Source organism: Leuresthes tenuis, unplaced genomic scaffold (genome assembly GCF_036924035.1).
Source record: "Leuresthes tenuis unplaced genomic scaffold, fLeuTen1.0.hap1 SCAF_21, whole genome shotgun sequence".
NCBI lineage: Eukaryota > Metazoa > Chordata > Actinopteri > Atheriniformes > Atherinopsidae > Leuresthes > Leuresthes tenuis.
The window spans coordinates 27,198,137-27,221,701 of NW_027325375.1; the positions used below are offsets into that span (position 1 = coordinate 27,198,137).

A 23,565-nucleotide genomic window follows, 5' to 3' on the forward strand; every position below is an offset into this window, starting at 1 on the left:
TTCTTTCTAAATAGGATAATTGAAATGTTTTAACACCATATCAACATCGATTCTGAAAGCCATCGGAGAAATTAGTACAACCTACAAAACGCTTGCTGCTCCACAACCAAGTAAAGGCAAGTATGATTCTTTCTGTGTTTAATGTGAATGGAGACTTTTTAAAGCATATGAGCTTCTAATCATGCTACATTTCTTGTTAATGAGCAATTCTTACTCTTGATCTTGTTGACAGATTGGATATTGAGTTGATATTGATCATAATATTTGGCTTTGTGGGCGTCGTGACATGGCATTGCATTATCACAGTATACAGTGACGTCTTTGTACGACTATCTTTTTGAAAACGGGTTATTATTCTAGTATTATTATGGATACATTTTCTGTTGTCAGGCTCCAAATTAAACTGATAAATACTCTTGTAAAATATCCTATCTTTAAAAACATAGAATATAGAAAACTGTCAAATATTGAAAGGGTGACATTTTACTATTTCACAAAAAAACAGTTTATCGTCTCGAATTTGATGGCAGCAACACATCTCAAACAAGTACGCAGCCATGTTTCCTACTGAGTAGCTTCCCCTCTTATTTTCATAACAGTCTTTAAAGGTTTGGGACACAAAGACACCGGCTGCTGGAGCTTTGGGAGATGAATGTTGTCCCACTCTTGTCTGATATAGGATTCTACTTGCCTGGTTCTGGTTCTTTTGTTGTATTTTGCATTTCATGAGACACGCAACAAACATTTTCAATTAGTGAAAGGTCTGGACTGCAGACAGGCCAGTCCAGCACCCAGACTCGCAGTATACGATTTGGCATTGTCTTGCTGAAATATGTGAGACCTTCCCAGAAAAAGACTTGGATGGGGGAGCATATGTTACTCTGAAACCTGTATATACCTTTCAGCATTGAATGTGCCTTTCCAGATATACATATTAGCAGTTCCACAGGCACTAATGCACCCCATAGCATCAGTGATGCAGACTGATGACAAGCCTGATTGTCCCTCTGGGACACCGCATCCATGACTTATAAAAAGTATTTCAAATTTGGATTTGTCTGACCACAGAACAGTCCCTTAGCTTTGACCCAGATAAGACATGTTAATGCAACCTTTAACTTACATTAGCTCGACGATCAAGGCATTTCACATGGATTCTCAGTCATGTCCTTTGTAAACAGGGATGTCTCCAGACCAGCTGGATCTTTTGATATTATGTACTGTAGATGTAATGCTGAAATTGTGCCGTAATTTGTAGACACAGCTTTCTGCAGATTGCTGAACATCTGCCCTGGGGCTGCACTGTGGTGTGGTAATTGGCACCATCATCTCACAGCAAGTGGGTTCCTGGTTCGGATCCCAGCTGGGGCTGTTCTCCACATGTATGCGTGGGTTTTCTCCGGGTACTTCTACTTCCTCCCACCGCCCAAAAACATGCATGTTAAGTTGATTGGTGACTCTGAATTGTCCCATAGGAGTGAGTGTGAGTGTGCATGGTTGTCATGTGGCTCTGTGATGGACTGGGACCTGTCCTTGGTGTATCCCACCTCTCGCCCATTGACAGCTGGGATAGGCTCCAGCTGCCCCCCTGAAATAGAATAAGGGGGTATAGAAAATTGATGGATGGCCGAACCTCTGCCCATCTCTTTCAGAGACTTTGCCTCTCTAAGGTGCTCTTTTAATACCCACTCATGTTACTGGCCTGTTGGCAGTTGACCTGCTGTAATTTTGTAGCCACTTACTTTTCCAGCCATTTGTTGCTTCCATCCCAAGTGTTTTGAGATGTGTTGCTGGTATCAAATTCCAGATATTATTCACAACACAGTAATATGTCTCACTTTAAACACTTGATATATTTTCCATGTTCAATTGTGAATAAAATGTTGTTTTTAAATATAAAAATGATTGCATTTATCTTTTAGTTACATTTTACTCAGGTCCCAACTTCTTTTGGAGTTGTAGGTTTTGTCTCAGTGAGGCTCATTGAACTCGTACCTTTGGACACTGTCAGCTGTGAAATATCGACCTGGTTCTACAGCAGTCCAAACATTAGTGAACTACAGTGACTGCATATTCGGAAATGTTTCCATAAAAGTGAGTTGATTGTTGCAGACTGAACACATACACTGTAAACTGATGTGCAATCTTGAGAGGATCAGTGCTTACAAAAAAGTGCATTTCTTTGAAAGTAATACAAATCTAAATACGCAGACGGACTCTTCCTTCCCAGTGGCACCGGACATGCAGTCATAATGCATCTTGTGAGGCTAAGCTGAGGACTCAGTCTGTAAATGCTTCAGTCAAGACATCCGAGCTGAAAGTATCCAGTGTGCTCATTGTCCTCTGTCTGTGTTTCCTTACAGTGTGGTTTCAACATCCCCATGTCGTAGAACTTTGTAGGTAAGCCAGTAGAGGACATTAAACATTAGGAAACTCATGGGGAAAACGGCTCGGGAGATGGTGTCGATCCTTTTCGCTCGTTCCACAAACCGCCGGCGGATTTCATAGAAACCTAAACCTGGAGGTAGATCGGCAAAGACCGGTGTTGCATCCATTTCTGGTGCACTTTCTGTTGACAGGGCAAGTCCAATACTCTGGAAGAGAAAACCCTGCTGTGCCAGCTCCTCCTCCTGGGAGACACAAACACAAGAATTATCGCACTCATTGAGCTACAGATTGAATCAGTGGCTGGCTGGTGTTGAACTGAATGAGACAATGGTACACACCCTGGCGCAGGCACTGCACCGCTCGGTTATGTTCCCCTGAGCAGCGTTGTTTCCTTTCGCTTTACTATCACTGCTTCCCTGCTGATAGTAAAGAGACAGTACACAAATTTAACAAACTGCTCTGATTAAATCTGTCATGGTAGCTTCATTTTATTGTTGCATTATGCCACAAATAATAAGTATGAAGCAAATCCTTTTTGTTTTGTGTTCTAAAAGTGTTAATGAGCCCTGCTATTGCTGTTACGCTACTTATTTTAAGAAGTGATTTATATTCAAAGATGGTTTTGCCCTATTTTGTATCCGCCATATTCTTCTTGTGGTATTCAATGTGAGGCGGCAGGAGGTTGAGAACACTCTGTCTACAGTGAAATAAGGTAACTTGAATTAATAACAGGTCAGTGCTGTCTGCATTTCCTGGCAGTAGTGCAGCATGCAGCTGAACTGTTGCTCTCACATTGCTAGGCGCAATGAATAGCAGGTGACAGCTGCCCGAGGGGCTGAGTGGGTGTGTTGCACTCACAGTTCTCTGTCGCTGCTGCTCTTTGAGTTTCCTCCTCAGTCTGAAGAACTCCTTGTGCTGGCGTGAAACAAAGTTAACAGCTGCATACTCCAGCAGTGCAGCAAACACAAAAAGAAGACACACTGCCATCCAGATGTCTATGGCTTTGACATAAGACACCTGCCAAAGCATAGAAAATAAATGTCTGGGTTAACATTAGATTTCATGACACATCGAAGCAGAGGAACTTGGTGTGGACCGCACGCATCAATGGGGGCACATGTAGTTCAGTGGGGCACAGTTGAAATGGCAGCTTTTCTCTTTGTATTTAAGAAGACGTGGCTTTAAGCATTGAACTGAAAACAATGTTTTTTTTCTGTATCCCCCAGTGTTCAAATAACTAATCGTTTTAATAAACAAAAATACATGCACAGATTCTGCCCATAACGCTCTTTAAGCTCATGCTGCTAACGGAGCTGTGACCAGACAGGTACCGGGACGTTAGTAATAGATCCTTCTTGCCCTGTGGGTTGTGGATAGTGGTCTTGTGTTCCACAGCTGCCATCAGATTGGTATCTGGGGAGTTTGCTGGCTCGATGAGCAGCTCAGGATCTTTGTTGTTTTTTTTGAGCACTTCCTAAACATTTTTGTGGGGCCCACTACTGTCTTTCCAGTGGAGGCTGCTGCTGTAAGGAGACAGCTGTTTCCACTCTCTGACCAGTTGTTATTGGTCTGAATTGGTCAGTTTTTCCCAACAGAACAGTGCATGATAACAAGATGAGCAGTGTTACTAACTTTTCCTGCTAGTGGTTTTATTGTTGTGGTCGAATGTCAAATGCAGTATTCCAAAAAATACTCCAATATACCCTTGCATTTTGCTTCCTACGTTTTCATCCTACATGCCTTATAGCTTAACTGGTTAAGCTGGCGCTGCATGTACAGAGGCTGAAGTACCTTGTTGCTGCTGGCTCAGGTTTGAGTTCCAGCCTGGGGCCCTTCCCTGCACGTCTCCCCCCGCTCTATTTGCCCCCTTTCCTGTCCACATACTTTAGAATAAATTTCACCAGCTCTCAAAAAAAGGAAAGAAAATTTTGTGCTACAGATTACGACTGATACGTTAGCAATAAGGCTCAAAGTTCAAGGTATGATTTTACGCTGATTTTACGTATGATTTTTTAGTATCATTAACATGTGTAGACTCCTGTGTATAGGAGTCTTCACGGCTTCAGTTGTTGGGTTACCAATTGCATGTCACAGTAACAGACTGTGCCAGAAGAACAGGCCAAGTATTACTTCCATAAACTACAATGTAGAACTGCTCCACTACAAAGAGTAAGCATGTATAAGCCTACCAAGAAAAGTACACTATGACCTGAAAGTGTTGTAGCAGAGACATGTATACAGACATAAAGCAGAGAGAGATTTGAACCAATCACTGTCCTTATAGAAGTGCTTTAATGCAGTAACTGGTCAAAATGAAGCCAAAGGCATCTACTGTTTGTGTCAACTATCAGTTTACGGTTTGATGATATTTACCTTTAATGCTTTTAGCATATCATAGCTCAGTGAACAGCTTCATGACAAGACAAATAGCTAATTACTTTGTCTTCTGTAAGATATCACATCAAACGGCTAACCTTTGGCAGGGAGGCCCTGGAGCCTGAGCTCTGTGTCGTCATGGTGAGCACGGTAGTGATTCCCAGCCCCACTCTGGCTGGAGCCGCATCCATGTTGATCCAGAACGATACCCAGGACAGGATGACCGTAAGCAAGCTCGGTATGTACATCTGGATCAGGTAGTAGCCCATTTGACGCTCCAGGTAGAATTTGACCTCGATGCAGGTAAATTTACCTAAACACAAAAGAAGTCGGAGGTGCATGCTGACAGTCTCAGAAGAAGTGTAGAACAGATGGTCAATATAAAAAATGCATGAGTTGTATACCTGTGTTGTAGTACTTGGTGCAGTAACCAAGACCTTTCTCCTCCTTTAGCACAAACTGAGGGAGCATCAGGTCATCAGCCACCTGCAACGCTCCAACATCCAGCCACTCAAAAATAAGGTCATTCATGGTGTAGCCGACTAGGAGATAGAAAGAAGGTATAAACTATGTAACAAATTTATGACAAATAATCTATCAATATAGATCATCCTGCCTTGAAAGGTGAACTCACAACTCTCAAGCTGCATCGTACAAGTCTGACTGTCCATGGGAAAGTTTTTAAGATCCATGGGGCAGGAGAGGGTAAGTGTCAGCCTGAAAGACAGAAAGCAATGCCATCATGGTGTTGGAATGATGTTTATAACAAAATGATGCTGCTCCCACATTCAAACCCATGATGGCCTAAAAAGCATGTGAATTCTTAGCCAACCAACACCTCTAAATCCTACGGCAGTGACTCTGACTCTGCTGCCTTGGATGTCACTCAGACTCATTACTTTAAAGGGTCACATCAAGCAGCTCAAATCTTTTTGGCACCTGTCCTTTTTGTTCCACTGCACTCCACACAAGCTGCTGAGAGAACTGACAGGTGCTGACAGACAACATGCCAGCCTTTATGATCTAGGCTTTTTGTGAGATGGGCGAAGAACACGCCCCCCATCAGCTTTAAGAAGCCCACGGGACGTAGAACTCATTATCACCAAAAAGAACACCCTGTTACTGAGTATATGTGCAAGAAATTAACTGATAACACATTGAGTTTGTGTAGCTGTCACCGTTTTCTGGGTTAAGTCATGAAGTCTTTCATTGTTTATTTTAAGTAACTTCCTTTCCTTTATTCCAACAAGAGCAAAATGAAGCCTTTCATGCTGGTGAGAAATATTGCAGGGGGAAGGAAGGAGTCTGGTTTAGTTTCATCCAGATATGCTGCAGCTATACATCTGCGAGTAAGCAAGGACATAAATGTTACTGCAATTATTATTTATCATTCTTTAAGATAACCTTATTCATTCAGTGTGTCGTCGGGTTTGTTCTCCAGGGTCAAAGGTTTTATTTCAAGTTCAGTAACCAGCAGGGCAACTAATCTTATTATTCATGTCTAACAGAGCTGCTCATAGAGCTTTTGACAGTGCCTCCTGTTTCTTATATTCTAATTATAATTGTACCATTATGCTACAGTTCACCACTGCTTTAGTGGCACATTACTGACCTGATTTGTTGTAGCCTGCAGTTATACTTTAACACTAACTTGTTCACAGTGTGTGGCTGGACAGTACAATTACAGCTGAGCTGAACTGGAGTGAGACAAACATGTAGTAGACCATAAAATGTGCTCTCAGAAGCAGAAGTTCACATTCACAATCTGATAAAACATTTGTAATGTCTAAAAGAGGGACATGAATTATTGAACCAGATTCACACACCCCAAAAAATCGGATCACCTGATGCTGTAGAGGACGTTTCCATTCTGGAAAATGCGGAGCAGTTTGTTGTCTGTTGTGACCTCATGAAAGTTTGCTCCCTTTTCATTTGCAAAGAACAGGTCAGGTTTCCAAATAGAGTCCAACATCGAGGGGTCCAAGTCCAAAGAGTCATCTGGATACTCCTTATATGCCAGCCGCGGGTCATTCCACTGCTGCCGTAGAAATACGTTTAACCGGTAGTCCTATGGACACATGATTACAGAAAAACACACTTTTCATAAATGACAAACAAATTATAGCGAACGGGGCAATTCATAATGCAGTGGAACCACATAAAGATAAGATTATATTTCTTATTATGGTGAGAGGGCTGAAAAAGGCTAGAAACAGTTAACTTGCAGCACCAAAGTGCTCATCACCTAAATGACAGAAAACTCAATTAAATTTTGATGGCTTTAGCTCTCAGGTGTTTTAGAAAATGCTCAAGTGCTCTTTACTCTAAACTTGAATAACCTGACAAATAAGGCCATAACCAGACATATGGCACAAAAATAAGGATGGTTCCTTATTTGACAGGGACGCGGGAGAACACATGATCAATATTATGACTAACATTATGTGATAAACTGAACAGATGCTGTTTCGAGACGCTAATCGGTCCTAATCTAATGACAGGAAGATTTGGGAGAAAAGGGTGGGCTGAAATCCTTTGGATGATTAAACACAAAAGAGTCAGATCTGTCACATAAATGAGCACAAACCCATTATTTTATAACTAACAACAAGGCAACAAGTTAAACCAGCAGAGACTAAGTTATAGCTAAAAAACTATCAAATCTGTAAATAAGAGCCTTGTAATTACAAGTCAATAAACCCTTCCAAACTCAGCTGTAATTCTACTAAATTTGATGAAACAAATACAATAATATGACAGACATTTTAATCACTGTTGTACTGAGAGATGCTAGTGCAGATCTCAGGTTGTTATGTCTCAGATTTGAATGATTGAATAATACTTTATAGATCAGATTACATCATTGTGTTATTACTACAGGTAATATAGAGATTAGGTATGTAAACTGCAACATTAAAGGGATGTCTGTATGTGAATGGATCAGTAATCACAGTGATGGAAAGTAAGACAATTTCCTGAGTGATGTATGATGATTGGACTGCAAGCTGGTGTGGTGGTTAGCGAGAGGGTTCCTGGTTCCCCACCTTTATGTGGGGAGTTTGCATGTTCTTTTGTGAGTACTCTGGTTCTGTGTCTTCCTCCCACAACCCAAAAGCATGAATGTCAGGTTAACCCATGGTTCTGAGTGTGAACAGTTGATTGTCTTGTTGGCCTCTGTGGCTCTGTATTAGACTCATGACCCTTCAGCTGGGATGGGCTCCAGCCCCCCCGTGACCCTGAGTTGGATTAAGCAGGTATAGAAAATGAATGGATGGATGTACTATGATGCGATATGATGCAGTTGTACTTTACTTGATTTCTATTTTACTCTGCTTTGCAATTCCACTGTAGTATATTTCAGATTAATACTGTACTTTCTTCTCCTCTGTATTGACCAGACAGCTTTTTGTGAATAGAAACACAGCTATTTGTTACTTTTAAGATGACCGTTTTACACAATGGAAACTATAACAAGCTTTTATAAAACATTTCTGGGCCACGTTTGTCCCATAGTTTTATTTCAAGAAACAATGAAATGATCCAATGAAATTAAAGAAATAAAGATTTAGTCTGCCCACTACACACGCTGATTATGTTGAATATGTAAAAGTATATCAGTCAAGACAAAGTTGGTACTTTTACTTCAGTACTCTGATGGCATTTTGCCTCTTATCCTTCTTCATGCAGGACCCATTACTACACGCTGTGTCAGCTGATGTAAAGCATCAGAATACTTCGTCCACCACTGAATTATTATGGTCTATATGACACATATATATCGTACAGTCCTGAGTACATTCAGTTTTGGTACTTTTTATGTGCTTTAATGTTAGTTCTGCTATACATTTTCCAAAGCATATTGAATGCAGGTTTTACTTCTTCTTTTTTTCACCACTGCTGAAACATTACTTTTATGTTCTCTGAATGGACTCGGTGGAGCAGTTAAATTTATAACATAGGAGGGATTGTTATCATTTTGAGTAGCAAATGTTGAGTATAAAAACGTTAAACTCAGGCGCTGTTATATGAAACTTACTTTGGATAACAATATAACTATGAAACTGACCACAGACATCAGTCTACAATACACAGACGGCCAGTCCTTTAGAGGCATCTCTGTTAGTCTGTGACAGTGAAAGAGTCACACGTTCACTAGTGGTGCAAGCATCTTTCACTGTATGAAAGATTATCAGGTCTACTTCATGTACACCAACATATAAAACTCTACTGTTAGCTCTAATATATTTAAGGTAATTCTAGCGTATATTGGCCTGAAGACCAGAGTTGTGTTTATTTCACTTGTTGTTGCACCACCTTGAAGTGAAAGCAAAAGAACAGCATCTGTGTTGTTTCGCTGTTGATGTTTTGTGATAGATAAGTAATAAAGCCGGAATGAAGCTCACCATAGTTGTTTCAGTGATGGATCCAAAGCTGTTGATGAAGATGTTACAGGTGACATTGACAGGGGGACCTGACAGAAACAGAACGGCATTAAACATCACAGTTACACGAGTTTCTTAAATATCCCATGTGATGTTTGTTAAGTAGGCAAAGTGCTAAGCTTTCCTATAAAGTAACATCTGCTTGTTTCCATCATAATAAGTCATGTTACATCCTGATAAACAAGACACATTCAAATAACCGGCATGAAATTGTGCTGTCGTTTCCAGTACGCTCCCCTTACCGTAGTCCATCTGTCGACCACTGAGGGTTTAAATGTTTTATTGTCTCATTTCAGGATGCAATAATTTATTGATTTTGCTTTAGTTACATTAGTGTATATATAGATAATTGGTCGGGATTTACCCAGCATGCACTGACAAGGATGTGGAGCATGTATGAAATAAATATGAAATGCAACCCCAGAGGCTGAAGGCGAAGTGTGTCAGAGAGAATCTACTGGCTTCACTCACAAGCAGTGATCGAGATTGGACTGAAATAGGCCTGTGGGGTAACATGCGAGGGTGACTGCACATTTCAGTCAGAATAAAATCTGATGGAGAAGTAAATTAAATCAAAACCCACGGGCTGTGGGTCAACACAAAAACAGCAACAGCACATGACAGAAAAAGGGAAAAATTAAATAATGGGTGTGAAAATATCATAGCTTGCAGCATCTCACATTTCTGGCCCATCTGTGAATGATTTGTGCTACTTGGCTGCTCAGATTCAAATCGAGCAGCACACTTTGTCACACCTGTCCAGGCCGCAGAGGTCCCACAAGTGCTCACCTTTAAAATTAGGTCTGATGCGAGCGTCGTAGCCAGATGTCCGTCCCATCAGTTTGTCCAGAAAGTCAGATGGAGAGGGGGGCTTGGGTGCCTTGCTGGGGAACTTCATCTCCTTACAGAGCACAGAGCTGCCAGGTGATGGGACAACCAACTGATGTTTTATTTCTGGTCTTCTCTGTTTTTAACGTCCAATGACCCCGATTTAACTTCACGAAAGGTGCTAACACCTGCTAGACGTGTTATTAGAAGTGTTCTGCTTGCTAATCAAGACTTATCAAACAGTCTAAAATTCCCATCAAACAACTTGATTTGTCTGTTTTTCTACAGTAAACCCTGCATGCGTCACAGAACGTCTCACTTGGCAGAACCTTTGTCTTTTAATTACATATCATAAAATACTTAACGCTCGTTTCTTCTTATGTTAAGAGAACAGAGACACTGACAAACCTCTTGGTCAAAGAAGCACTCATCCTGCTATATTGTCTTGTACAAGTGTCAAATCGTATCAAACACAGCACATGCACAATCAAATAAATGTGCGCCCTAAATGTTGCACTTAACTCAACTGCAGGATGACACGTTCCAACCGCAGTTTCTTACCTTCCTGGTAGAAAAAATACAAATGAAGCCCACAGCCAGTATAAGTTAAGCAGCGGCATTCTCAGCTGGAAGTCAGAGCAGATGATGAGAGAGGAAGAACTGAAATTGAAATTTTAAAAAAGCAGAGGAGCAGGGAACTTCTTGTTGCTTTCCCAGCCAGGCGGTCTTCTAACTCAGATGAGCCTCTCTCTCAGTGTGCAGGTGTAAAATACAGGAAGCTGCTGCTGTATAATTCACAATCCCAGGGAGGTTTTTTTTTTTTTTTTTAGTCCTGTCTGTGTTTGTGTGGACGACTTCAAGCTTGATCTCTTTTTTATGGCCATATGAATGCTGAAGGAACTACTGCAAGACTATTTAAAGAGACAGTGCGTCCTTTCGGCTTCCTGTTGTGCTCATAATGACAATCTCAGGTTTGTTTTTAGAAATATTTGGGATTCAGACCAGATTCCTTATATTCATTAAGCAGATTTTTCTAAAATAAAAAATAAAAGTTATTTTAGTTGAGCCTGTTATTTAAAGGGAAAATATCTGGATGTGGGTCAACTTTACTCAAGTTAATGCAAATAAACGCTTGAGTAAATATCAAATAATAAATTAACTGTTGGTAATCTTCACATTAAAAAAAAAAACTTTATTTATAAATTATAATCTGCACATCTACAAATAGGGTCAGCACTGATTTTGCAAGCAAAATCTAAGTTTAAAATAATTCACATGGAACATCTTCTTTTTAGTGCCACTACACATCTTAGATGTTATTCATGTTTAGCAGGACTGTCAGATATTTCTGATATAATTATCATGTCCCCAAATCTCCAGACAAATTTAAATACAAACGTGGAAGCTCATGTTTATTCCTCCATACAGAGGAGGCGGCAGTTCAGCCATTTACTCATGTAAAATTAATGTCAAAGGACACGATGGGATGTTATGGTGGCACGTGTTTGCCTCACACTTGAAAGCCCCCACACTTTGCTCTGGAGACCACAGTGTCAAATGTGATCAAGAATATGTGAGAAAATAAGACACGAGAGCCATCATAATAAGAAGAAGCCCCCTAAGTGAGGAAAAGAAGAAAAAACATTTCTGCACGCCTGCTCATTTTCACCCCCGGACAGGACAGAAAGTAGGCCAAGCTTAATTTCTGTGAGGGTGCACATACGTACTTTCACACCCTTGAAAATACACTCATCAGGTTCTCTATTTACATAACCACCTTTCCCCATTTAAACCGCCAATAAACGTTTGCAGCCAAGGTCAGATGATCAAGGCCGAAACACTGCAGGTTGCATGTGATATCATAGTAAATCTGCCAAGCAGCACTTACTGATTAAAATGCTTCAGGACGGATGATCTGAAGCACACAGACTTTAACATCTATCAAAACATCCCATCTCAGAATGCAGGTCAACTTATCTACCTATAAGTGCTATTTACTTGAGGCGTAACAGAAAATAATGGGTTCACTCAGATTTAAAAATAGCTTTTATTGCAGCTTTTCTTAGAACAAGCTGCTCTGATCACACAGAGGGAAACATCGTAGCCTGGAGGGGGGAAAGCAGAGAGACAATCACACAAATGGTGGTGGAGGGAAGGTGAGATGGTGCCTTCTTCTGAAGAAACAAACAAAACAAGAACAAACAATGCAGTAGATACAAATATGAAAATATTTCAACGACATAATTTACATTGATCCTCCCATTTGGTTTGCATGAGCACTTGTTTCTTAATGAATGTGGCAATCACTGCCAGAGTTCAGTCTTCATATGAAGCCTAACTCGCTCCCCTGAGCCTCCACCATCTTAATCCTCGTGGATGTTGAACAGTTTGGCCACTTCATTCAGATCTGCATGTTCTTCTCCATCCTTGATTATCTACAAATGAACACGTAAAAAATTAACAGTAACCAAATCTGTAATTTGCTCCTTCCGATAAGACAAAGTAGAACAACTACTTACCTTCCTTGCGATGGGCATTCTGTTGAATACGTTCCACAGGATAATGCCAACAACCACTTTGTCTCTCAAGTAAAAGATGACTCCTTTTCCGTACTCGTCTCTGTGTTGCACGATGGGAGTAGGTGTTACAGAGACCACTGGGCTGGTGGCCGTGTCCTCCGTTTCACTCTCCGAGCGGATTCCAGTACCTGCAACACATTCAGAGAAAAAAAACTTCATGTAATCTGTTGCTCTTAAAGTTACTTTTTTTCTTTATTTTAAAGCACGTAATGCTTCAAAGTTCAGTTCAAGTACTCAAACAGGTTTACATGCTTTTTAAAAAGGTTCTAATAGTGTCGCAGCAGAGTCCAAAGAGGTCCAAGACAAATGAAACCTAAGCTGGAGAACCTTCAGAGGCTCGCACATGCATTCAGCTCAACAAATCCAGAGTAAAGTCGACTGGTCTTCTCCTCTTTTGCCTGGTGGAGTGACACCGTCGCGCTGTGGTGGCATCAGCGGATTCTGCAGTACGGCTGGTCATTGGTCTCTGATGGTATGCTGCTGCCCTAGAATTGTACGTACTGGTACACAGCAACGTTTTAACTGCCGTCCTCAGATTTATGCTGCTTGTATTCAAACGTCACAAACTGCTTTTCAGCGGCAAGGGCCACTTGTCAACTCTTAAATTGGGATTATACTAGCATAGTAATAGGGCCCAAGTGATGAACCTCGGCAGACTGTTTAAGTGATAGCTGAACGTCTGAGGCATCTCACCAAATCACCAGGGGAGGCTGAGAAGGGCAGCTTTTGGCTTTGGCTGAGGAGGAAGGACAAGCGCTTGGGAAAGAACACCTAACCCCAGACAACAGCCGCAGGGGATGAGCAGCCTGTCACTGCTCCGCCACCAGGAGACGTTCCAGGATTAAAGGAGCGAAACGTTGGTGCATGGTGGTTCCTGGCTGATGACCCTGCAGCTGACCCGTGGGCACCAGAGGAGGTGTGACAGGCAGCGATGCCCATCAGGTGATTTCATCTTCCTGTACATCTACTGTGTCTGAACCAGAAGTGGCATATTGGTATGTTGATCCTACAGCGGTCAGCTGCTGTTAGGATGGTATCTGCAGGTATCCCATCATCAGAAACCACTTTCCACCAGCAGAAACTGAAGAAAGTGTAAGAACCACTAGTCATTCTGTTGGATTAGATGCTTTTGAAATGTCAGCCTTTAAATTAAATATGGTTAAATATTGTTATTGTTATATATTTAAATATTTTATAAAATTGCCTCTTGTGACTAAAAACTTAAATATTACCATTTTGTAGAGCTCCCCTTAGCTAGCAGACATATAAGCAATTCTGAAAATTATGACATAGATCCATAAATCTAACATAGTATTTCTCTTTAAACTATTACTTTTCCATACAGTGCCCAGCCTGCTGGTGCAGAGTGATTCGGATCGGTGGAACACAAGCGGCGCTCCGCTGCAGAACTGGCGTACCGACAGACGCTTCTCCATCTCAGCTCCACAGGCATCTGTGGGAGGCTTTTGAGGCTCTTACTGTAAGAGGCCGATTCATTAAAGGAAATTGGCCCACTCTGACTAAACACCAAAGCACGGCTGGCCGAGCTGCCACAAAACAAAACGGAGCTCGAATAATAACAGACAAACATGGAGATAAAGTACTTCCTTCTCTTGGGAGGAAGACATTAAATTAATGCATCGCTGTACTAACAGGTCTTTAAGGTTCTCCATCAGTATGTATAAAATCACACAGATTTACATTTATCTTTAGATGGATAACCAAGACGTGTGTGACTCATTGGCAATTTCAGCAAAAAAATCAGATTAAATAAATGAATAAATTAACAAAAATGCCTTCTTTGGGAGACAATAACTACCTTAGACTCTGCAGACAAGAAACACACTACAACAAAGCAACGTTAAAGGGAAATAAACTATATTTGTGTAGCTTTTGTTAAGCAGAGAGGGAGGCTCCAACCTGACTTCTCCGTAGCAGCTTTAGGTGTGTCCTTGGCGGTGGCTTTTGCAAACACTCCGACTGTTGGAAGGCTGCTGTCAACGATCCCGATAGCCTCGTAGCCAACATCAGGACCCAGGTCACTCCTGAAAGGAAACGCACCAACGAAGCCACTTGAAAACTGAGTTCATGGATTCATCACACCTCTGCTAGAAATAGCTAAAATTGGCTCATCTTGTTTTAAGGTACGATTATAATGGGGGTCAGGGGACAAAGCTACAGCTTTAGCAGCATGGCATATTTCAACAGCTGCTTGCAACTTATCACCATCATCTGAGTGGTATTCCACATTGTGGTTTCATTTTTCACTCATTGTCTCATGGAGTTTCCTCTCTATCTCTATGACCAGTTTTCCTGAGCTAGACGGCAAAGGGCTTGAAAAATGTCCGCTGGTAACTTTCTTCGACCGTAAGAAGCTTCGACAAAAGCAGATATGGGCTACCTCAGCCTTTGAAACCAAGCCTCGTGTTGTTTTGCAGTTTGTTTGCATTTCTGCAACACACTTCCCCAGTTTCTCACATTAGTCACTTCATTTAAGAATCAAATCTACAACCAGTGGGATCGCCAGTGAAAATGCCCAAAAACACAAACACCAACTGAACATCAGTCAGTCTGAGCAGTAGCAGCACACAGACCACAGGTAAGTTTAATCTTTGTGAGAGTGAGAGGAAGAAGCTAAGAAAGAGGAAGACCAACAACAAGGGGGGCAAGGACAAAATGTGGATGGATCAACAGCTGTCCGTGTTCCATGGCAGTGTGGGGGGGGTACCACTGAGGCTGCCATCATGCTATCCACTCAGGACTGCACGGTCCAGAGCAGCTGTCACCCAGGATAATATGCATGTTTCCATAGGACTGCTCTGGCCTAGTTTAACTACACCGTGGTATACTGACCCCCTTACAGCTTACTTCGCAGTCAGAATGAAAATCATTTTGCTGGTGGAGAGTCTACCCCCCCCCCCTTTCTGCAGGCAATAGAAGACACAGATGAGGGTCAGTAAGTACAGCATGTGAGGCAATGTTTGCCCCAAGCCAGGGATGGTAAAACTGTTCGTGAGAACAAAGCTGGAATCGTACAGAAGGCGAGATCCATAAACCATCCAAACCAAGACTTTCTACTGCAGTTGTTATTTTAATGAGCTGAATATTTGATTTTTTTTCTTTTTTTCAATTCTTCCCTGAAGCTATTTCCTTCGTTTCTTTGCTTGTTGAGTTCTCATGTCCTTTACAGGCTTTTTAAATATTTTAGATTTAGCGGTGTCTAAGACTTCAGATCAATCATGCATGTTCATCTGAATGGTAAAAGAATTGCATCTGAGACATTTGCTGAATTCTACATGCTGCCCCACCGCTTACTTAGAAATGCAACCAGAGCAATCAACAATTCAGACGGGATCTTGCCATCCCAAATACTTTCCCTCATTTCCACTTCCAACTTAGTTTCATGGCTTGCAGCCTGAAGTCTCATTTGGAAAAGGGTTTTGAATCTGAGATCCAAGGAAACCACACTTTATAAAGCAGAAATAGTCTAATCCTCACCAGAACATAGACTGATGCCAGTAGGGTTTGTTCGCTCCTGTCATGTTCTCTCCTGCTAGCCTCCCACTCACAACGGCGTGGTCGTGGTGCTCCACTCGTCTGCGGCCCAGTCGGATGTCATAGAAACACGCAGCATCTCCTGCCTAATTGGAAAAAAAGAGGAGATTGAAAAGTGAAGCTATTATTCCAAGCAAAGAGTGTGTTTGGAGTAAACATTGAAGAAAAATGAGCTCACAGGTTCATTTTCAGAACCTGGAAACTTACCACCCAAATATTGGACCTGGCCTGCAGCTCTGCGTTGACTCGATAGCCACCAAAGTCAGAGTCCACCTCCAGACCTGCTGACTTAGCGAGGTCCACATTTGGCTCCAGGCCAACGGCAGCAACAATGTGATCGGTTTTAACCTGCGATATGAGTACAAGATAATCAGTAAGCTTCCAAGTCTCTTTCATTTCCTGGTTAGATCAGAACTTACCAATCGGCCATCCTTCAGTTGGATTTCTAACTTATCATCTTTGTAGCTCACAGACTTCACCAGTGCCTCCGAAATGACTTTTACGCCCTCTAGAAGGACAAAGAAAGAAGAAACAATTAGAAACGTAAGAAAAATCTCTTGCAGCCGCTTAACCAGTTGTACAAAATTAAAGCTGAACCTCTCTTGACTTTTTCTGTAGTCCAGTTGCTCAGATACTCAGGCAGCACTTTTCCCATGTTGCCTTTCTCTGGGTACATCTGTATGACCTCCAATCCCGTCTCAGTTGCTAAAAAAGGAAAGACGATGAGTGAAAACTATGAAACAAGTTCATCCTGTTATGAATAAACAGTTGTGTATAAATAAATGTATGTAATAAATAAATAAACATGTTTGATTTATTCTAGTCTTACCCCTCCTCCCGAGGGCACAGGCCAGCTCGCTGCCCAGGAAGCCACCTCCGACGATAGTGATGGAGTTTACGTTTCGTGAGACCTTATCCAGAGCTTTGAAGTCCTCAATCTGTGAGTGGAAAATCTAAGATAACTCTTTTCTCTGACAAATTTAACTTTTTACAAAGTCTTAGCCATCTTTTTTGTGTTCAATTTGACAATCTGTTTGTATTTTAGAGCTTAAGATTATATGTAAATACTGTAGCAATGTACACTGGTTGAATACAAACATTTTCAGGCAAGCAGCCAAAACATCGATGACACACAGCTAGCACCCCCTTGTGGCTAAACACAGACCTTGCGGAACAAAGTTGTCCTCTGCTTCACTTCCTCTCCTGCTCTATCTATGACCTGTAGATTTCGTGGAATACCGCCTGAAGACAAAGGTCCAAATTAGATTCCAACAGATCTGAGCCACACACAGTAATCAAAAATAAAGGCAGCTTACCTGTAGCAATCAAACACTTGTCGTATGAAATCTCAGTATTGTCATCCAGTTTTACTTTGTTCCCCCTCACATCCATATAAACCACCTAAAATAGATTCAATTCGAAGTGTATTTTAGTAGTTTCTCTTTAAAACACTGCAAAATAAATACACAATAAGAAACAGAACTATGGGTTTTCAGTGGGGGGGCCTCACACAGCCTGTAGCCATTCACCACATATCCTCCCTCTTTAAGTAAAAGATCCCTAAAAAAGAAGAATAAACCAACCTTTTTGCTTGTGAGAACAGCCACCCCCCCATTTTCTGCACTTTCCAAATTTTCAGGATTGATGTAGAATGATGGCGGCTGGAAGTAGATACTGTTGGAAAAATAAAAAAAGGATCATTTAACTTCCTTTTTAAGATATTATTTAGCTTAAACAGGAAAAATGATGACAATGATTCTTCTGATGACAGCCAGAAAGTCTTATGAGCAAAAAAATAACTAGAAATCTTTATAAAGCACAAATTCTAGTTCATATTATAAAAATTGCATGTTGTAAAAACAGGACTCGGCATCTGCTGAACTTGAAAAGTCCAAAAACCAAAGAGTGACACATTTTGCCTATGGCTGAGTCCATCTTTTATCACAATAACAGAAAAATAAAAGTAGTAAAAAATCTAACGGGATGTTTAGAGCAGGCCAAATTATCACAAATGAAAGCAGCAGTTATGTAATAAAAGATGAGAGGTCGCAGGATAGGACAGTCTGCAGCTAATAAAGAAAGACAAACAGTGAGCGAAAATGATCCCAGACAGGCGGAATGGAGGCGGTGAGGCTGAATAAGCTAAAAAATACTTTAAGCACACCTCCTTTCTTTTCCATTCCACTGTTTGAAACGCAGTGTTTCCGGTACACTGGGATCATCGGCGAACCATAGCTCTTTAGAAAGAGGTGGTCTCATGTACGGAAGGTCTGGCTCATCAGTCACAATCAGCACCTGATAGCAAAAAGGATTAAAAACTCAGCCCCAGCAACAACAATGAAGATAGCACAGCATTCAGTGTGAATTTAAAGGCTGGACCGACCTTGGCACCGGGGTCTCTGGCTCGAATAGAACGGGCAGCAGCGAAGGAGGCAGTGCCTCCACCAATAAGGAGGTAGGGGGCGTGTTGGGGCACCTTGCCAGAGGCAAGAGGGGAGTCTGCTGGAGTTTGTGAGGAAGAGTGAGCAAGAGCAAGAGAGGGTGAAAGACAGTAGATGGAGCAAAGGAAAGAAAGACACAAGAAAGAAGACACAATCAGAGCGTGATCCCATTAGTGCCCGTGACTGACACCAACACCCTAATTCGAAGCAAACGGACCTGCTAAACAAAAGACGTTAAGTTTATGTAGGTGAGCTTAACCTTTATCATTATAAGAAACCCAAAATATGTGAAAAAGACACGAGCAGGCAGGAGAAGAGCTGCAATGAGAACATGTGAACAGTGTAAAGAGGAGAGAAGGTGTTTGAGATTAACATTATCAAAACGGGAGAAAGTAAAGTGTTGTGTCGGCCCACTTCCCCTCTCCAACCCAAGCTGGACTGTGGTCTTACCACTCACTGCCACTTCTGGCTGAGGCTGGGGCGGCTCGGCTGCAGGGGGTTCTGCTGCTGCGGGTTCTGTTAGTGCAACCGGATCATTAATGAGTCAAAAACAAAAATAAGCCCTCAGAGGTGGTACATCACTGCTTCCATGCACGGGTCTGATCGAGTGCTTACCACTCTCCACAACCGGTCCTGGGTCCGGCTCTGTAAGCTCTGACGGGGACGGCTCGGACGGTGGTGACGGTTCTGCTAGTGAGGTGGAAAACTTACATAAAAACCTCCATAGTTTTTATAGCCCACGTGTGGAATTTAACTTCAACTGAGCTGCAGTCTGTGTCTACTTCAGCGAGGAAGGATAAGTGCTAGAGCTGAATCCAAAATGTCCAAATTTGAAACAGAATCCAGATTTCTTGACCAATCTTACCCTCCTCAACTACAGGCACAGCAGCTGGTGTTGCTGCCTCTTCTGGTGGTGCCTCTACCACAGCTTCATCCGCTGTTGACGCAATCCAAAGTATGAGTTGAAATTAAACTATTAAGATATAAGAAAAGGGGAAAGATCACCAGGATCCATGCATCTCCCAGTGAAATATTCCAAAGAGCATTCAAACGGAGATAATCACAACAGGAAGCTGCCAAACGTGTGGTTCAATTCCACAGAGATGTACATTCTGTACATGTCATCAAATTACATGCCTCCACGTTAATGGGCAGCTGCCAGTTATAAACAGTGATGCATACAGTTAAAACATGTCCGTCCCCTTCAATGACAGTGTTACACAAGATATGAGAGCCACAGAAAATGTCAGGTCTTCAACAAATATGACGGCAAGTGAGCCAACATATTTGGAATAAATACAGACAAGTTGAGACTATGTGACACGAGACAAGAGAAGGAAATTTCCACAGGCTGCAGGGAAACCTTAAAGAGTTTGTTTATAGCGTTTACACATGCAGCACAGAGGCAACGTCACAGTTCATGCAGGAACCCTGAAAGAATCTGGACATAAATAAAGTCACACAGACAAGATGCAAGTTTACAGTATCCAGGAGGCCTCCGGCGTAAACCGCGTCATCGTCACAGAGCTGTGCTTTTAAACCAAACTGTCTGGCAACATGCCCCCCCCCTTTTTTTGGTAGTTCCCAAACTCGACCAGCTGGTGTCTCCCTTTACAATAGCTACAGCTTCTTCAAAGAGTTACTAAGCCATGGCTTATATTTTTTAATCCAACAATTAAGCCGTTTTCACACACGAACCAGAGTCCTGAAATGTTCCAGAGATGTTCCAGAGCGGTGGGATGCGAGGAGCTAATGTCCACTGCGTTCTTGCAGAGATTTTCTGAACAACAACAAGTGACTTGATGTTGGAACGTGTTGCAGAGCATTTGCAGCCGCTGTGCGACTGGTGGTGTGAGCGCTGGTAAGAGTTTGTCCTTTCAACTGACCTGTATTCTGCTTTCCGTGCACTCCCGGCTATCGTGCACACCAACATGTACTCTTGTACTCTTATGAAGACTACAAGAAGCCTCAAATGCTAATATCTTGTGCTGCTAAACAGCTGTTCTCCCACATCTCCTCACTCGCATCTCCTGCTGTGATGTGCTTGTGTGAACAGCAACTTTGGAAAAAGTCTGGACCTTTCAGCTGAAAATCTCTGGTGTCCGTGTGTGAAAACGTCTTTGTTGTATACAGGAGGCACATATAAACATGCATGTGTCAATGATATTAAAAAATGCATGCAAACAACCTGGAGGTGGTTCCGTTGTTTCACTGGGGGCTGCTGCTTCAGCATCAGGCGCTGCTGCCTCTGCTGGTGGGCTGGGCTCCTCTGGTGAAGGTGCCACCTCAGGCTCTGGTTCTGGTTCTGGTTCTGGCTCAAGGACGGCTGAAAGGGAAGTGAACAGACTTTTAAAACTATAAGTCTACAAGCTTTGATGGTCACTTAATTGGTTTTAAACCCCTCCACTATCAATTCAAGGCTGTGAATTCTGAAGTGTGAAAATCTGCTGTTTACATGGGAATAAGGAGGAAGCTGAACCATGTGATGCAGAATCAGCTGATTCAAAGTTTGCTTTTTGACTACATCACCTCAAACTAAGATTTGAAAACACACGATCAAAAGAGTGACACTGAGGTTTGGAGCTTATGTGCACGACTTTAATCATTTACGGTTCAGTTTCACAACTTCTTAATAACATGGCTGGAATTTGACCTGTAGTCAATAGAAACCATTATACCTCCACTAGGACATGACAAAGAAATCACTCACCCTCAGTTTCAGTGGCTTCTACTGCTAAAACACAAAAATATGTCAAAATGTGAGACACATAGCATGAATGTGTTAACATTTCTCAGCAGAACTGAGATGAGCTCAGAGGTGAAAGGTGCATCATCAACAGAATCAGGGTCAAAACAGCTCACCTGAGGCCTCTGGCTGGACTTGTGTGGCTGGTTCTTTTGTTAATGCTTTATATGGTCTGGATTCAATTTCATCAATACGCTCCTGATATCTCTTCTGGTCTCCCTTCAAGGTTAAAATTCCCTGTGAGAGAGAAAAAACAAAGAGGATTTATTGAGTATTATCCAGATCAACTACAAATTCCCAAAATTGTCCAAATCTGCCAGACAAATCCGGAGTTGGGCCTCCTGGATTAAAACTAACAAACGATGTTGTTTATCACTGGTTTGTAGATTCTTATCCACCATGCACAGGTGCTATTTTTTATTTTAAATCAGGCTATATTTAACTTTGCTACATGTAAAACATGCCACTAACAAAGAGACAGACTGAAAATTAAGAGCCACTCATGACAATATTTTTGTCAAATATATCCACACACATGACACAATACTGTCAGGGCAGCCGGAGCTTACTCACATATGTGAGCCCACCGATGCAGGTTGCTCCAACCAGGAGGGCGTACTTTAAGTTGTCCCCTCCACCCCCCGCCGGCCCAGTGGACATGTGAGCCGCTGGCACACACGTTGGTATTCTGCCATTGTTCAACCCTGAAAACAACATGACAAACACCCGCATCACAGATCGAAGCTGCAGCACTTGTAATGAAGTTCTCAAATGCTACTAAAACAACAATGGCAAATTAATCCTTTCCTTCCGGATGTGTGACAGAGGCTGCCTACGTAGGCCAGCAGGCTGCAAAGTCTGTTGGTGCCCGCCGCAGTTAATGGGATAAGTGATAGAACAACAACGGGTTTCTGAAGACTGCCTGATAAGAGGTCATTTTTTCAAACTCAAGCTGTCACAATCATGAAATGTCAAGTGTGGATCAGCTGTACTGATAAGTGTGACTGTCTTTTTCTGCTCAGTTGAAGTCACGACCGCCGTTCAGAGTTATAAAGCTCCTCTTTGTCGCTTGGCTTGAAACAGCGCACACCAAAGTGTTGTGAAGAAGGAAAATGGATCTGGACTGAAATGTCGCTGGTTAAAATGTAGGTGAAAGGAAACAACAAAGATCACCACCAACTAAAGTGACTGCAGCTGATTATTCCCGTATTTTACACTCATTTTGCAGTCTGATGGCTGTGTGTACATGCATACCTATGGATACTGCCATTAAAACCCATTTGAGTAAATATTTACTAATATGAAATTGAAAGCATCGTCAAACCTTCAGATTGAAGCGGGATTGTTGATTTAACAAATTTTCAAATGATGGGAACAGCACACTCTTGTGCCACAGATCCCACTGTGCTGGTTAATGGGGCTGATTATAAATAGCACACACTTACACACCCATGCATCAACCTTTCTCATGCACTATTTCCCACTGTTATAATAATGTGGCATGCTATGGTGAAGGATTATGTTGAGCCTGTTTTTATACTCTCAAAGTCACACACAGTCCTCGTGAGAAAAGTCGACCCCATGTAAGTATGAGAAAATGTGACTGGTTACAGATAATGGTGCAACACCTGTCAGAGACACACTGCAGGCCAGTGTTTACTTAAGACATCAGAGATATGTGTGCATTGGTGTTGTCTTTTGGTATTCTTCATTATAGTCCAGACTAAAGATTAAATGCAGTGTAGTTCAAATATGTTAGTTATGGAAATGTCTCTTAGGTAACGTCAACATTTGCTAATTAGCAAGTTAGCTTACAATAAGAATACAAAGGTCGGGTTGGTTTAAGTGAGATAAGCTAACCAGACTTAACACGGTCTGGTTTAATGACATTACATCACATAAACCCACGCTTTAATTGATTCATGTTTGGATAGGGGCCGATTAAGCGGAAGACAACTAGGCAACTACTTCGTCTACTTACCTGCTCTTCTCACATTCTGCCGGCACACAGTTGATGAGGCTCTAGCAAGAGGTGCAAGCTTTTTCCAAACAGTCCTACATTTCAGCATTGTGGCTCAGCTCTGCTGCAACAGCTCCCAGTCAACGAGCCGACAAGTCGGACAGAAAGCTAGTTACAGATAATCGAGTCCAACGGCCAGTAAGCACTGACAACTAGCGGCTCCACACTACACGCCAAGGCCAGAGACAGG

At 42.0% G+C, this 23,565-nt stretch overlaps 2 protein-coding genes across 10 annotated transcripts; both read right to left on the reverse strand.

The window, feature by feature from the left end:
• Positions 1 to 1,512: 1,512 nt before the first annotated feature.
• On the reverse strand, positions 1,513 to 10,104 carry LOC140279303 (glycine receptor subunit alpha-4-like). The gene is made up of 9 exons (XM_072374422.1): positions 9,996 to 10,104; positions 9,168 to 9,235; positions 6,609 to 6,832; positions 5,399 to 5,481; positions 5,169 to 5,306; positions 4,863 to 5,077; positions 3,247 to 3,405; positions 2,727 to 2,807; positions 1,513 to 2,630 (listed from the first exon to the last, which is right to left on the reverse strand). Exons 1-9 carry the CDS (start codon positions 10,102 to 10,104, stop codon positions 2,358 to 2,360), a joined length of 1,350 nt encoding a protein of 449 aa, XP_072230523.1. The 3' UTR covers positions 1,513 to 2,357.
• A 1,958-nt stretch (positions 10,105 to 12,062) lies between these two features.
• Positions 12,063 to 23,565, reverse strand: aifm1 (apoptosis inducing factor mitochondrion associated 1). Of its 9 annotated transcripts, none has more exons than XM_072374280.1 (21): positions 23,337 to 23,565; positions 21,929 to 22,059; positions 21,472 to 21,592; positions 21,320 to 21,340; positions 20,798 to 20,935; positions 19,475 to 19,546; positions 19,225 to 19,299; positions 19,060 to 19,125; positions 18,552 to 18,670; positions 18,333 to 18,463; positions 17,752 to 17,842; positions 17,485 to 17,569; positions 17,334 to 17,410; positions 16,998 to 17,106; positions 16,766 to 16,873; positions 16,588 to 16,676; positions 16,376 to 16,516; positions 16,112 to 16,254; positions 14,534 to 14,658; positions 12,554 to 12,741; positions 12,063 to 12,469 (listed from the first exon to the last, which is right to left on the reverse strand). In XM_072374280.1, exons 1-21 carry the CDS (start codon positions 23,422 to 23,424, stop codon positions 12,398 to 12,400), a joined length of 2,190 nt encoding a protein of 729 aa, XP_072230381.1. In that variant the 5' UTR covers positions 23,425 to 23,565; the 3' UTR covers positions 12,063 to 12,397. The 9 variants fall into 9 exon arrangements, with proteins under 9 accessions (XP_072230381.1, XP_072230379.1, XP_072230380.1 ...); XM_072374278.1 differs by having other exon boundaries at positions 21,320 to 21,343; XM_072374279.1 differs by having other exon boundaries at positions 19,225 to 19,296; positions 21,320 to 21,343; positions 23,337 to 23,564.

Coding starts and splice junctions, on each gene's coding strand:
- LOC140279303 (XM_072374422.1), bottom strand. CDS start 10,104: ATGAAGTTCCCCAGCAAGGCACCCAAGCCCCCCTCTCCATCTGACTTT. Junction 5,482..6,608: donor AACGTCCTCTACAGCATCAG/GTGATCCGATTT, acceptor TCTGTCTTTCAG/GCTGACACTTACCCTCTCCT. Junction 5,078..5,168: donor CACCAAGTACTACAACACAG/GTATACAACTCA, acceptor TTTTGTGTTTAG/GTAAATTTACCTGCATCGAG.
- aifm1 (XM_072374278.1), bottom strand. CDS start 23,424: ATGCTGAAATGTAGGACTGTTTGGAAAAAGCTTGCACCTCTTGCTAGA. Junction 21,593..21,928: donor GCATCGGTGGGCTCACATAT/GTGAGTAAGCTC, acceptor TCTCTCTCACAG/GGAATTTTAACCTTGAAGGG. Junction 17,843..18,332: donor TGGAATGGAAAAGAAAGGAG/GTGTGCTTAAAG, acceptor TTTTTCCAACAG/TATCTACTTCCAGCCGCCAT.